This window comes from Idiotropiscis lumnitzeri, chromosome 5, assembly GCF_059441095.1.
Source record: "Idiotropiscis lumnitzeri isolate Australia: NSW breed Sydney's pygmy pipehorse chromosome 5, RoL_Ilum_1.0, whole genome shotgun sequence".
Lineage (NCBI taxonomy): Eukaryota > Metazoa > Chordata > Actinopteri > Syngnathiformes > Syngnathidae > Idiotropiscis > Idiotropiscis lumnitzeri.
The window spans coordinates 6,133,462-6,146,805 of NC_142395.1; the positions used below are offsets into that span (position 1 = coordinate 6,133,462).

At 39.1% G+C, this 13,344-nt stretch overlaps 1 protein-coding gene across 1 annotated transcript in view; it reads left to right on the top strand.

Moving 5' to 3' along the window:
• Window positions 1–13,344, top strand: part of LOC148336711 (SH3 and multiple ankyrin repeat domains protein 2-like) — a 225,084-nt gene that overhangs the window by 86,722 nt on the left and 125,018 nt on the right. The window contains exon 9 of the mRNA XM_088295368.1: window positions 6,157–6,234. Coding sequence (XP_088151494.1) covers window positions 6,157–6,234 — 78 coding nt within the window. The remainder of the gene's footprint in view (window positions 1–6,156; window positions 6,235–13,344) is intronic.

Below are 13,344 nucleotides of genomic sequence, written 5' to 3' on the forward strand. Positions count from 1 at the left end.
ATTGCTGGTAAATCCAAAAGGAGCCCAAAAACCATGTCGCTTTGCAGGTAGGATTCCGAGATTTGCTCCTGACACCAAAAATGTACTAATGACCTGTATCAGTGGCATAGCTCAGGTGGCCGTCTCCCAACCTGGAGCTTATGGGTTCGATCCTCTGCCGCATTGAGCTCCGTTGTGGATGAAATGTGTGTGTAAAAAACATTAATTGGGTTCAACCTTGGAGTTAGTTTTGAAATTTAATGAACTTGTAAAATCTACTCAAATACTCTTCTTGTAGAATTTACTCTGAATTTCTGAGTGAAAAAAACTTTACCAGGTTGGTTTAATTTTGTATTACGAGTAGACAATTCCTAGTACTAAAGTTTTTAATGAAGGAAACATTCAGATCAGATGCAGTCTTTGAGTAATATTTTTGAACATGCTGAGATTTTGAACCAGCATAGGTCACAATGCATATGATGATTACTAATGGATCTCTGTATGTTTCAAATACATAACCAACCTCACTTGTTCGGCTGTGAACCATGTGACTCCAAAGTAATGGTAACTCGGACTTTGGTTATATTGACAGTATATCTACAAAAAGCGACTGTAACACAAAATTTTCTTTTGCTAAAAAGCCCGTCAAAGCATCAGCTTCAATTCTGTTGTCAGAATCTACTGACATCATGTGTCACTGCAATTAAGTCTTTTTAAAAGTGAAAGTTTTTACTTTGCCGGTATGTCCCACATTTTCCATCCGTGACCTGTGCACCTTTCTGTCCTTACTCTTTCTTCCTTATTCATAAAAATAACGGCTCTCCATCACCGTTTGTCTTCGTCCTTTTAAGGCGCTTCCGTCCTTGCATTTAACCCACCTCTGCGTAATATCCATCCATTGTCTGTATCACTTCTCCTCACAAGGGTCGCCGGGGTGATGGAGCCCATCCCAGCTGTCTTCGGACAGTAGGCGGGGTAAACCCTGAATTGGTTGCCAGCCAATTGCAGGGCACACAGAGAAAAATGACCACCCGCGCTCACACTCATACCTAGGGGCAATTTAGAGTGTCCAATCAACCTGCCATGCTTGTCTTCGCAATTTGGGAGGAAACCGGAGTACCTGGAGGAAACCCACGCTGGCACAGGGAGAACATGCAAATGCCACACAGGGAGGGCGGAGCTGGACTTGAACCCATGACCTCTGCACTATGAGGCCATAGCGCTAACCAGTCTCCTCGCCCACCGTGCCACTACCCGCGCATGATGAGTATGGAGGACTGAAAGTGCCTAAATTAAATAAATAAATACACCATAAAATGTTTAATTAAATCAGTCAATTAAATGTGGAATTAAATAAATAAATGCGTCATTAATTAATGAAATTATCAATGATTATATGTAAAAAAAAAAATCTATATAATTATTTCTGTTTGGTCCCGCGTTGCAGTGTTTCATGAATTCATTTTATCTGTCAAACTTGCTCGTAAAAGTTTGGTGGGCATGTCCTAAAACCTGATTGGTTGGGCTGCTCATCAAGTCAAGGCATATCAATTCCAGAATAATGTATTGATGCCAACCAAGTGTCTCGTGAAAATACTACAATTCAGTGACCCTATTCACCTCATTGGTTTGAATACTCAAGCAAACCAACTAAATACAAGCCTCGACCGCTCAATCAAGGGGGCTTATGAAAGTCCTCCATTGTCATAGCCATCATGTTTGTAACCACATCAGGCCAAAGCAACGGCCTAGACAAGATTTGAGTTCATCAGGATTTAGCCCTGCCCACTAACTTTGATGGGCGAGTTTGACAGATAAAATTAATTCATGAAACGCTGCAATGCGGGACCATAAAATAATTAAATACAGAAATAATTCATTCATAACCAGCCACAATAGCTAATTTTAACGGATTTCTAATTACCTTAGCCACTTTAGATGAATAGGCCCTGGTCTTCATGTTACTAAATGGGGTATTATCTATATTGTGGCACTCAGGACATAGTGAGTAACAATTGCACTTTTATTCTTATAAGCAGCATTCATACAATGATGAGGTGTAAGTCATTTGTCAACACCTCATTATCGATCACGGTGTTGCATCACAACAGCAAACTGAATATCATACTCGCAAATAATGAAACAATAAAATAAAAATAGAAAAAATAGAATTCATACAAAACATGCATTTTAAATGCTATTTACACTCCAAAGCATGCTGGAGTGCATTCATTAGACACACAAGGCAAATTCACTAATGAGCTCAGACCGGGGTCGCACTGTAGAGATGGATGTATTTATTGAACTTCATCCCTTTGCTTGAATTAAACACAACTTAAAATGCTTATTTTGACTCTCAAATGCTTCTTCACACATCGCTTCTATCCCTTCTCTCTCCTCGCTCGCTTGCTGGAGCGTGCGTGCAAAAGAGAGAGAGAGAGGGAGAGAGAGAGATTATGTTACAAGATTTAATTCTGCTCCGACCTCAACCTCATTCCAAATATTTTACTTCAATTCAGTTATGCACTTGAAGGCCTCTGAGTTCTGCAAGCTCAGGTAAGTGAAATAGTCGAGCACAGAGTTCAAACCACACATGGTGAAGCAACATTTAGCTATCATATACTGCACACAAATTGATTAAACTGCCAACAGAAGTGAAAGTGTCAAATGTGTGAATGTTTTTAAGCACAGGTTAAAATAGATTCTTTTTTTTTCTTCTTTTTCTCATGATTACTTTACGCTTATTATGCATTGACGTGGAGGAGGACCCAAACGAAGTGAAGCAGTGAGGCGAGGCAGGAGGCAAGATGTATTCAACAAACAAATTGTGTTTGTCTAAAATTTAAACAAAAGGGAAACTGAATTTCAAAATCACAGAACTAAAGAAAAGTCTAAAATAAGGCTCAGGAGAAACAAAAGAAAGACACATTTAGATGACAAACAAGCAGCAACTGGACACGACAAAGACAAAAGGACAATGAAACAACAAAGACTGAAAGAAAGCAGGGAACTAAATACCAACAATGAGGAAAAAATATTTTTTGTCAGTTTCTAAGTGTATGTCCTTAATTCAATACGACATTTCTTTGGCCTTTCACACGTTTCACAAGGTATGTTCAAACATAAAGACTTAAAAAAAAAATACAGCGACTGACAAAATGTGCGTCCGAGATTTGTTGCAAAATAATTTGTCTTTTTTGTCCTAGTGCCATGATACTGCTTCAAAATCCTCAATTGCCTTTTAAGACAGTCCAACACCATCAACTGCAACAATAATGATAATTAAAAAAATAAAAAAGTGAATTTGTATAGCACCTTTAAAAATATGTATTTATTTACAAAATGCTTTAACAGACCAACTCGAACACAAATCTCAGACAATATAATGGAGAAACCACACAACAGCAAAGGCAACAACAGTAAACGATAATGGAAATCCAGAGGTAATACAGCAATCTGACAAACCAACTGAGACCAAGATGGAATATATTTTTAAACATTTAAAACACGAGTTCCACTATAAAATAATTTTAAAAAAAAATACAATAAATAAGTGTTTTAAGCAGTGGTTTAAACGCTCCAACCAATCCTGCTCATTTCAGATGCACAGGCTCATCGTTCCAAAGTTGAGGTGCTCTGACACAAAATGCTCAAACAGCTCAATCACCTAACTCTAGACAGCTGGCAGACAACATAAAATCTTAAATTGTTGCTTTTGAATTTTAATTGGGACTCGATAATATGAAAACAGTGTAACTCCTGCTTCATCTATCTATATATGTAAGCAGAATTCGCCCTTTGGTCACTTCCTTTGAGCGTGGCTACTGCATCTCCAGCTTCAAAAGTAACTTTAATGATTTCAAGTTGTTTTGTACTTTTTCTAAGGGATTAGTATTATTTTGGTTTTAGTGGTCTAAAATCAGTTTGTTGCTGTTTTGCGCAGGATTAAAAAGTGCTACAGTTCAGCCACAAAATCTTGGGTCATTTTTTTTAGTAGACTGAAGCCCAAAGGATAACATAATTATTGATCTCTCATGATGCTTGTGTATGTGCGTGTTTTGGGGTGTGCGTGTATGTGTGTGTGTGTGCATGCCTGGATACATGTGGTAATATTGTGTCTGGTTAAAGTTGCAAGTTGTGTCACTGCGCTGTGCAAGATAAGCAGAGTTGCATGGAGTTTTGTTACATGCACGTATCAGCATTAACTTCGGATCAACAACACTTGATGTAAAGTGCAGTTGTGGACACGGTGTCGGTGTGGTGGATTCAATTGATTGGGTTTGGCGATATGACCATCTCACATACAGAACAAATATTGGACCCTATTTTCCATCCAGTGCAAAGTGCAGTCTAACTGCGTGCATGAGTGGCGTTTATTTTTTCATTTAGGATTTTTCTAAACTTTGCACAGGATGAATTGAGCGTAACGGGACATCTGTCCAGTTGTGCGCCATTGTGGGATGGAAAATCTGCGAGTCCCAGCCAGTTTTCCTGAATACGCTTAACATTCCCGAAACAGAAATAGAGCTAGTCCATGCATGACACTCGGCACACATAGTGTGCATATCCAGGTTTACTGCCGGATCTCCCCTTGCAAATGATGTTCTCAGACATACATGTGACGTGGGCAATTGGAGACTGCCCAATTGATCCCCTGCCCAATAGAGATGGCGGTGCTATTAACATTGTTATATTTCTGCGAAATCTGGTGTTATTCACCACACGTTTACCAAATTTGTCCGTCTGGCCCTTAGTTAATTACACCAAAATCACATTACCTGCACAGAGTGAGATATGGTTTTGCCGAGTTTAACATCAAATCTACTTTTTTAAACATAGTTGCAGATGTAGAGGGGCATATAATAGAAAACATTGCCGGTCACCCGAGCGCCTTATATGCTACCAAATTCGCTAAAAACGGTCAACTAGACTTGTACCGGCACAAAAATTAAGATGCACCCGTTTTTATGTTGAAAGCAGTGTATTTTCTGCGACCAAATAATTGGGCGCATCGGGGCGAGGCAGCTCTCTGCATCGGAAGGCCCAGAAAGGCGCAACAGGGCCCCAAACATGATAAACTGGACTTGCGCTGGCACCAAAATGATGATGCGCCCGTTTTCACGCCGAGCACACGGGCACCTATCTACAAAAATGGGGACTACTGAATCAGATTTTGCCTCCACGTATTTTGACAAAAAGCATTACAGGCATGAGAACATGCTAGGGAGCTGTTTTAAATTGTAAGAGATGTCTCATTTATTAATTACAGTATGTAGTGACAAATGCGTTGAGGATGCCGAGTGCTCGAGCACGGAATGTGAGTGCTTAGTAAAATCATTCCTCGACTAATCAATAAGAATAACAAAAATATTTTATTAGCACTATATGGAAGTTCTTCTAACCCAATTCAATTATATAACTTTGATGTAATTTGTAAAACCAAAGTTCATGTGGAATGTTAAATTTAAGGAATGGCTGAAGATAGTCGAGTCCAACACCTCGTATGATTGTGATATGATGGTGAATAGTACAAAAATACAGCTGAGATGTTCCATATTTCCTGAAGTCATCTAATGCGATGAAATCAAATCTGTGGATAAAAACTAGTGTGACATTTTAATGTTGAATCTGTGCTACTTATTTAATGCTAACAACATTGGTATGTATCAATATCTGCATCAGAGTCAGTGTCAGTATGAGGCATTTTCTAACCCTCAGTAGCTTGTTATGAATCTAAAAAAAAGTCTTTGTATGTGTGTGTGCGTGCACAGTCCATGCGTGGTTGAGCACTTTGTGGGCGATTTGTTCAGCAGATTCAAGCCCCTCAGCAGTCTCCATCTCTCTGTTCTTCTCCCTCGCTCTTCTCTCTCGATTTCTCTCGTCCTCCCTCTCTCTGTCTTTGGAGTGGAGAAATAGATACGCGCTAAACAGCCAGCGAGGCTGCATTCCTGACATAGGTGGTAGATGTTCTGTTGTCTCTCCTCTCCCAGTGCCAGGGATGGGATGATATTAAATAGTTGCTGCTTGACTGACTTCTTTTGCTTTGGACAATTCTTCCCATTTCACTGGAAGACAAGCCACCTTTCTCCTGACCAAAGTAGGAGAGTTGAAGAGCCTCAATGTTGTCTTAGATTGCTCGCTCTTTCTTTCTTGAAATATGTATTCTTCCTTCCCCAGGATAACTGTGCAAAGGTACTGCTTGTTCGTGGCGCCGATAAAGAAGTGAGGAACTACAACAGCCAGAGTCCTTTTCAGGTAGAGTTAAAAATAAAAGAAAGCATAAAAAGTGTTCACCCATTGCATGCTAATTATTAAAACAAATTGATTTCAGCTTTCAGCACATAGGCAAAGTATTTATGGTACATTTCTCATTGTTTCCATGGTAACAATACAATATGGTCAAGGTCAGCTGCTTCAAGAGATTGTAAATGTCTTTCTCAGTAAGACTGGATGTGATGTGTTTCATTTGATTGACACATTGTGGGAAATCGGTCATCGTAAACTTTATTTATTCAGCTCTTTTATGGGCCAATTTTATAGCATAATAATGTATTTTATCTGCTTAAACGTCGCAAGTTTTAGCTCCTTGACGGCAGCATTTTTGTAATTTTTTTAAAATATTAGGCCATGATAGCAAGGAAGAAAGTCTAGGAATCACTAAATTAAGACAAAGATTACATATAACGGCATATTAGAGTTCCATACTGAAAAAGTAAAAAAAAAAAAAAAAAGAAAAAACACAATATTGCAAAAAAAAAGTCAGTAAAGAATAAAAAACTAATATGACTGGGAAAATGCATAATATAAAACGTTAGCAAGTATATCGACAAGGCACTTTTTTTCACATTTCAATATGGTGTATCACAATGTTAATCGCATAAAGTAAAAAAAAAAAAAAAAAAAAAAATGTGTTTTGGTACCACAACTCACCACAAAATTGTCAGGACCGGCCAACATGGCGCAGCACGGTCTTCCAAATTCCTGAAAATGGTAAACAAGACTTGCCATGGCACAAAAAAGAAGATGTGCCGTTTTTTACGCCGAGCACATGTTCACCTTTCTATAGCAATGCAGCCCCTATTTTCGATATATAGTCGCTATTCATATGGTTTCATGCCCCTTCATCGGGGTGTGGTGGGGAATGGGTGCTGTTGATATGAGTCTAGTACATTGCCCAGCTAAAGAAAATGTTCTGCCTCTTGATTTTTTTGTCAATGGAGGTGTGGCTGTGGACGCCCCGAAAAGGTGGGGGTTTTCCCTTTGATATGTGCGCTCGTAGGCCTTCCAAGTATTCCGTTGTTCTTTGGGCTGGAAAGTAGTTGCAACTGAATTGACAGCACCGCCGCTAATTGCATTCTTTTTGTGTAGAGTCTGCACTTTGTTTTTGCTTCAATTTGTTCAGATCATGCAACATCTAATCTCAGCGTTCGTCATTTATAGCACGGCAGGGCAGCAAATTTAAAACAATAACGCAACGCTGATGACTCGAGCTTACATATCTTACCAAGCAAAAATCTTTCACATCGCTCTCAGCTGTCACACTTCCGTGTGTGTCTTAAAACAGCGGATCAGGTCGGGGAACCTTCAAACTAAGGCTCCCCATCCCAATCAAAACTGCGCTCCGTCCCGCCACATGGAAGTGTGACAGCTTTGACGAAGGCTAAAGTGACAGCCAAAACTCATCAAGTTAAGAGTTTTTTGCTCTCCACCAGAAAAATGTTTTTGACTGAGAAAAAAAGAAAATTTGAAACCTACTGAAAAAGAAGGGAAGATGAACGCCATAACACTACATATCGAACAATTCTTCAAGTCTCCATCAGTCTAGTCACCACTCCTTATCTGGTCGTTTAGGCACAATATTTTCGTTCAGCTGAGCATCTGGTTCATACATGTATGGTCCAACAAGCTCCTCTTCCGCCAACTCTTCAAATACGTGGATCCCCTCAGATATTTTTGATATTTTGCTTTCTCAGTCAATTTCTGACTGGATTGATACACGTTCTGTGTGAGCCCTGCCATAAAGCCCGTGGAATGATGTCATACTTCTAGGTTTGTCGCCCGGCACAATCTTATTTCCAGGGAAATTATTATTTTGTCAAATTTACAAAATTATTGTTTTCATGCTTTATTATTTGTATTATGTGTAATTACTTTACTTGCGACACAAAAAGATTTGATCTGCCATTTTATGAACTTGCTTCACACTTTCTGAAGAATCAAAACCAAATGTGACATAACCGTAAAGTGGAAGTAAATTAATATAATATTTTAAACCTAGTTTAGAAATAAAAAAAATTAAAAGTGGTGCGTGTGATGTTATTCGCCCCCTTTCCTTTCAGTGAAGCCAACTCACTCCAAAACCTTCCTGATGATTTCAGCATGATCCAATATTGACCTAAATGACGGATGATGATAAATATAGTCACACCTGTGTTTAATCTAGTGTCAGTATAAATGCACCTGCCTGCGCTGTGATGGTTTTAGAGGTCTATTAAAAGAAGAACAGGGAGAAAACACATCAGGCAGGTCCGGGATAGTTTTGTGGAGAAGTTTAAAGGAGGATTAAGATATCAAATTATTTCACAAGCTTTAAACATCTTGCAGACCACTTTTTGATCAATCATATTGAAATATGATGAGTATCACACCACTGCAAACCTGACCTTGACCTGGCCGTCCCTCAAAACTTTGAAACCAAACAAGGAGAGCGCTGATCAGAGATTCAGCCAAGATGCCCATGATCACTCTGGATGACCTGTAGAGATCCAAAGTCAAGGTAGGGGAATCTGTCCATCGGACACTTTACAAACCTGGCCTTTATGGAAGTGGAGTGGCAAGAATAAAGCAATTTGTCAAAGAAATCCATCAAAAGTCCCATTTGAAGTTTGCCATAAGCCACCTTGGAGACACAAGTAACATCTGGAAGAAGGTGCTCTTGTCAGATGAGACCAACAAACGTGGTGGCACCATCACGGTTTGGGCGGGGCTGCTTTTCTAGTCCGTCGCCCTAGAAAAGTGTGCTAAGGCAGCTCGCTACTATTGTGTCGCACTGGTATGCTGTAAAAATAAAAAGTGAAAGACAAGTTTATTCAGCTATATTAAAATGACTTATCTACACATATTAAAGATAAACCTTGATCAGATGTGCCAGATGTCTTAAAGTTCAACCATGAGGTCGGTGGGTCAGGTAAATAAAAAAGAAATTGCGGAAAACAACAACTTCTGGTTCTCATGTGAGGATCAGGTCAAGAATTTAATTAGCAGTCCTCATTATTATTATTATTATTATTATCCATCCATTATCTGTACCGGTTCTCCTCAGTAGGGTCGCGGGGGGTGCTGGAGCTGATCCCAGCAGTCTTTGGGCAGTAGATGGAGTTATTATTAATATTAATATTATTATTATTATTATGTCTGCTCTGTTACGCTCACTCATTGACACCTCAGCAGCAACACACAATTGTTCATGTATGAAATGCGATGCATCCATTATATTGGGCATTGTCTTATATATTGTATGCCTCACATCCACGCATGCAAAGTGGCCATTTTTGTTTTAAGTTAGTAGTGTGTTTGCAGCGTAATAGCAGTTGTTTATGTTTTATTTGTTGTGTATCATTTTGTTGCGCCGTAAGTTAAGTTTGTGTTCTGCTTAGTGACATAAAGTTTTACCTGAAAGCGCCCCCCCTTACTAAACTGGGCCACATATTTTATATATATATATATATATATATATATATATATATATATATTTTTTTTTTTTTATATATATATATATTTTATATATATATATATAAAATATATATATATATATATTTTTTTTATATATATATATATTTTATATATATATATATATATATATATATATATATTTTTTTTTTTTTTTTTTTTATATATATATATATTTTATATATATATATATATATATATATATATATATATATATATATATGGCTGTCAACCCACCTGGCAAACGCCCGATAGCCAATAGTCTACGAAGGAAGTTGTGTTGCTACATCACTGCAGCCAATATTGGATTTTGGTCTTAGTCAGTGAGCTCCCACTCTCAGGTCTCTTCAAGATGGATGGATACATGGATAAATAGATGTTTTAAGCATCTGGGAGTGAAAATAGAGAATTCAGAAACAATTATATGATATAAAGCCGCTAAGACGGGCAGCCATTATCACACGACGCCGTTACAAAAAAAAAAAATAAATACACGTCAACTAAATGGGGGTCCAGTAGAGTGCAGATCAAAACTGAACTCAAATGATCACAGAAAGAAATCGGGTTTATATGACAGCCACTAGTTCACAGTGGAAACTCTGGGTAAAATCTGTGAAGGCGCAGAGAGAGGCACAAACAGAAGCTCTCCTACTGGCAGTGACCTCAACACAAAGACAAGGAGCCACTAGACATGCTGTGGACTCACTTGTTTTCAAGAGGAAAATATCGCTCTCTTGCACTTACTATCTTTATCATGGTTGCACTCTCCACCTACACACATGGTAGCAAAAAGCTGATTCCAACAAATTTGTGCCTGAGCATAAGAATGTTCGATAGAACTACTAATGCTGCTAAAGTTTGCTCTGATTAATTCAAAAGTATATGCGTAATCAGTATTAAAATATTTCTGATTTGGGTCAGCACGCATATCTTTGTAAAGTTTGCTTGATGGCTAACTGGAAACCAATCAATGTTTCTTTCATACAAGGAAAATTGGTCACAAAGCCAACACTTGGTTTCTTCGAATCCCTCCAGGAGAGCATGAAGATGCAGCATAAAAGGCTGAGAAATCGCATTAAAGTCCAAGGGCAAAAATGGGAATTATTTTAGTTTGGATTTGAAAAATATCCTTTACCAATACCAGCCTCCTCATATGCGCTTTACGCTAACAGCACTTGAGTGAGTTCATCTTGTTTTAAATTTGTCAGATCATTTTAGTGAGCAGCAAAGTTCATACTGTATTCAATCCTGAATAGAAACGATTTCACAAAAAAAAAAAGGATGAGAAATTAAGAAAATGTTTACACTATTGTCAATGGGTTATCCGGAGGCTCAATTTGACTCGCTATCGCTACTCTGAGAGTGAAAGTGTTCTGAGAGGCAGAGCAGGCTCCCTTTGTTTGAATTCACAAACTTCTTGTTGTCATATTGCAATGTCACGTTAGCTCATAACCCTCGCATCTTGCATCTTGTAGTTTCCATCCTGTCCGATGTTCTGACACTATTTCCCAAGTCCATTCTAATTTTTGTGGCACAATAACTGAACGGTACATTCCAACATCTTTCTTGACTTTCCAAACGGTCAAAGTACATTTCCGCCTGCATCCAACGCAAACTCAAAGTCGAGTCTGTCCCTATTCTTATACCTACGTTTTGTGTAATGACATTTTCAGAGGAGCATTCCATAATATTTTGTGTTTTGTTTTCCTAATGCTATGGCAACATTTTTTTTCTTATTTCAAGCTTGTGTACAATGACACTCATTTGAAATAGTTGTTGAGATGAAATCATTGCATTACTACCGGTACATTACACTATTATATATTTCCGTGGCCAGAATGCAGATAAAGACTCATTTCTCTTCAATGCTAGCTCTTTATTTGTATAATCATCAGGTCTAACCATCCCTAAAGAGAGTAGACATGCTGACCATTGACTATTGCATCATTAGGAGCCACATTATTAACCTGGGGGTCCGGGCACAGCTGAATGAGGCACGCTTACATTGTGCTGATGTTTGAGCTCCTAATTAGACAACTGTGTGGGTGTATAGCCATCCCGTTTGATAATATCATGTGTGAGTGCAGTCAGCAGTGTCTGAATTTGTGCGTGTGTGGGGGGGGGGGGGGGGGGGTGTGTGTGCGTGTGTGTGCGTAGGGGTGCGTGTGTGGGTGCGGGGGGGTGTGCGCGTGTGTGTGTGTGTGGGGGGGGGGGGGGCTATGTGTGTATAGCATAGCCAGTTTATTGAAAAACAAATCTGTGTTACAACAGAATTTAGCCGTCATATGTCCATTTTACATTCACAAATGGCATTTAGGTTGATAAAACACCCGGCTTCTTGGACAACTCCACTATTACAACTATTTCTGTATTCTCGTGAGCAACTTTTCTCACTTCTTTCTCTCTCTCTTCCATAACCTACAAAATGGACAAGATGAACCTGCTCATGAACAGAACACACTAAGCTGAGGGCTGTTCTGTTCCTATCATATTGGAAACACGTATGAATTTGCAAGCTTCTTCAGAGTTTGCTGATGCGCTGATCATTTGAATCAGGTGCGTTGCAGCCAAGAGCGATTGAAAGCATGCAGGAAAGCGGCCCTCCAGGACTGGATGTTTGACACCTATGCTCTAGACCAGGGGTGTCAAACTCCGTCCTCGAGGGCCGGTGTCCTGCATGTTTTCCATCTGTCCCGGCTGCAACACACCTGATTCAAATGAGAAGGATACTTATCAGGCTTCTTCAAAGCTTGCTGATGAGCTGATTGGTTGCACCTGGGAGAGATTGAAAGCATGCAGCAAAGCGGCCCTCCAGGACTGGATCTTGACATCACTGCCCTTGACCAACGAGTTGTTATGTCGATATATGTATGTATCAGTGTACAGTCCAGTCAAGAAACTCTTTCATTTATCAAAACAACATCTTTTCAGTCTTTGGTTTTCCATTTTTAACACTGAATACTGAAGTCACAAATGTTTTGTTTCAAATCTGTGTATAGAGCCAAAAATAAAAACTGAAAAAAACTTCAAACTGGAAATGGTGTCATAAATGACAGGAAATTTGAACCAAAATCATTTTATCTCAACATTGAGCCGCCATCTTTAAGTATCGAAACAACATTTTACTTCATATTTAAAATGTGTAAGGGCTGCTGGAACTTAGCAATCGCTATTTACCATATCATAGTTGGAATACATGGGAGCCCTCTTGCATGTTAATTGGCATAATTGACTAATTATACCATTAGGTGCTTGCTCCCAGTTTGGACTCTTGATTGGTTCTTGTGAGCCGGAATGCTCCCACCCTCCCAGGTTGTGCAGACTCATTTCCGGTGTCAGCTCAGCTGCAAGTGCCCCATTATAATCCTGCTCCTCCTTCCCTCCCCCAACACTACATTTACTTCTGTTATACACAATCATATGTCTCCATGGCAACCAGAAGGGAACAAGAAAAGAATCCATGTGAGGGCGGCGATGATGGTGTTGGCAGTAGTGGTGGTGATGGTGGGTGGTGCAATGATAATGAAGAATACATTGTGACTGTGTTTCCTGTTGCTTTTGGAGGTGATTTTTTTTTCTCGAATTTTTTTCATGCGTCATTACTTAAAATTACCCTAGTTAAAATCTAAAGGCGAT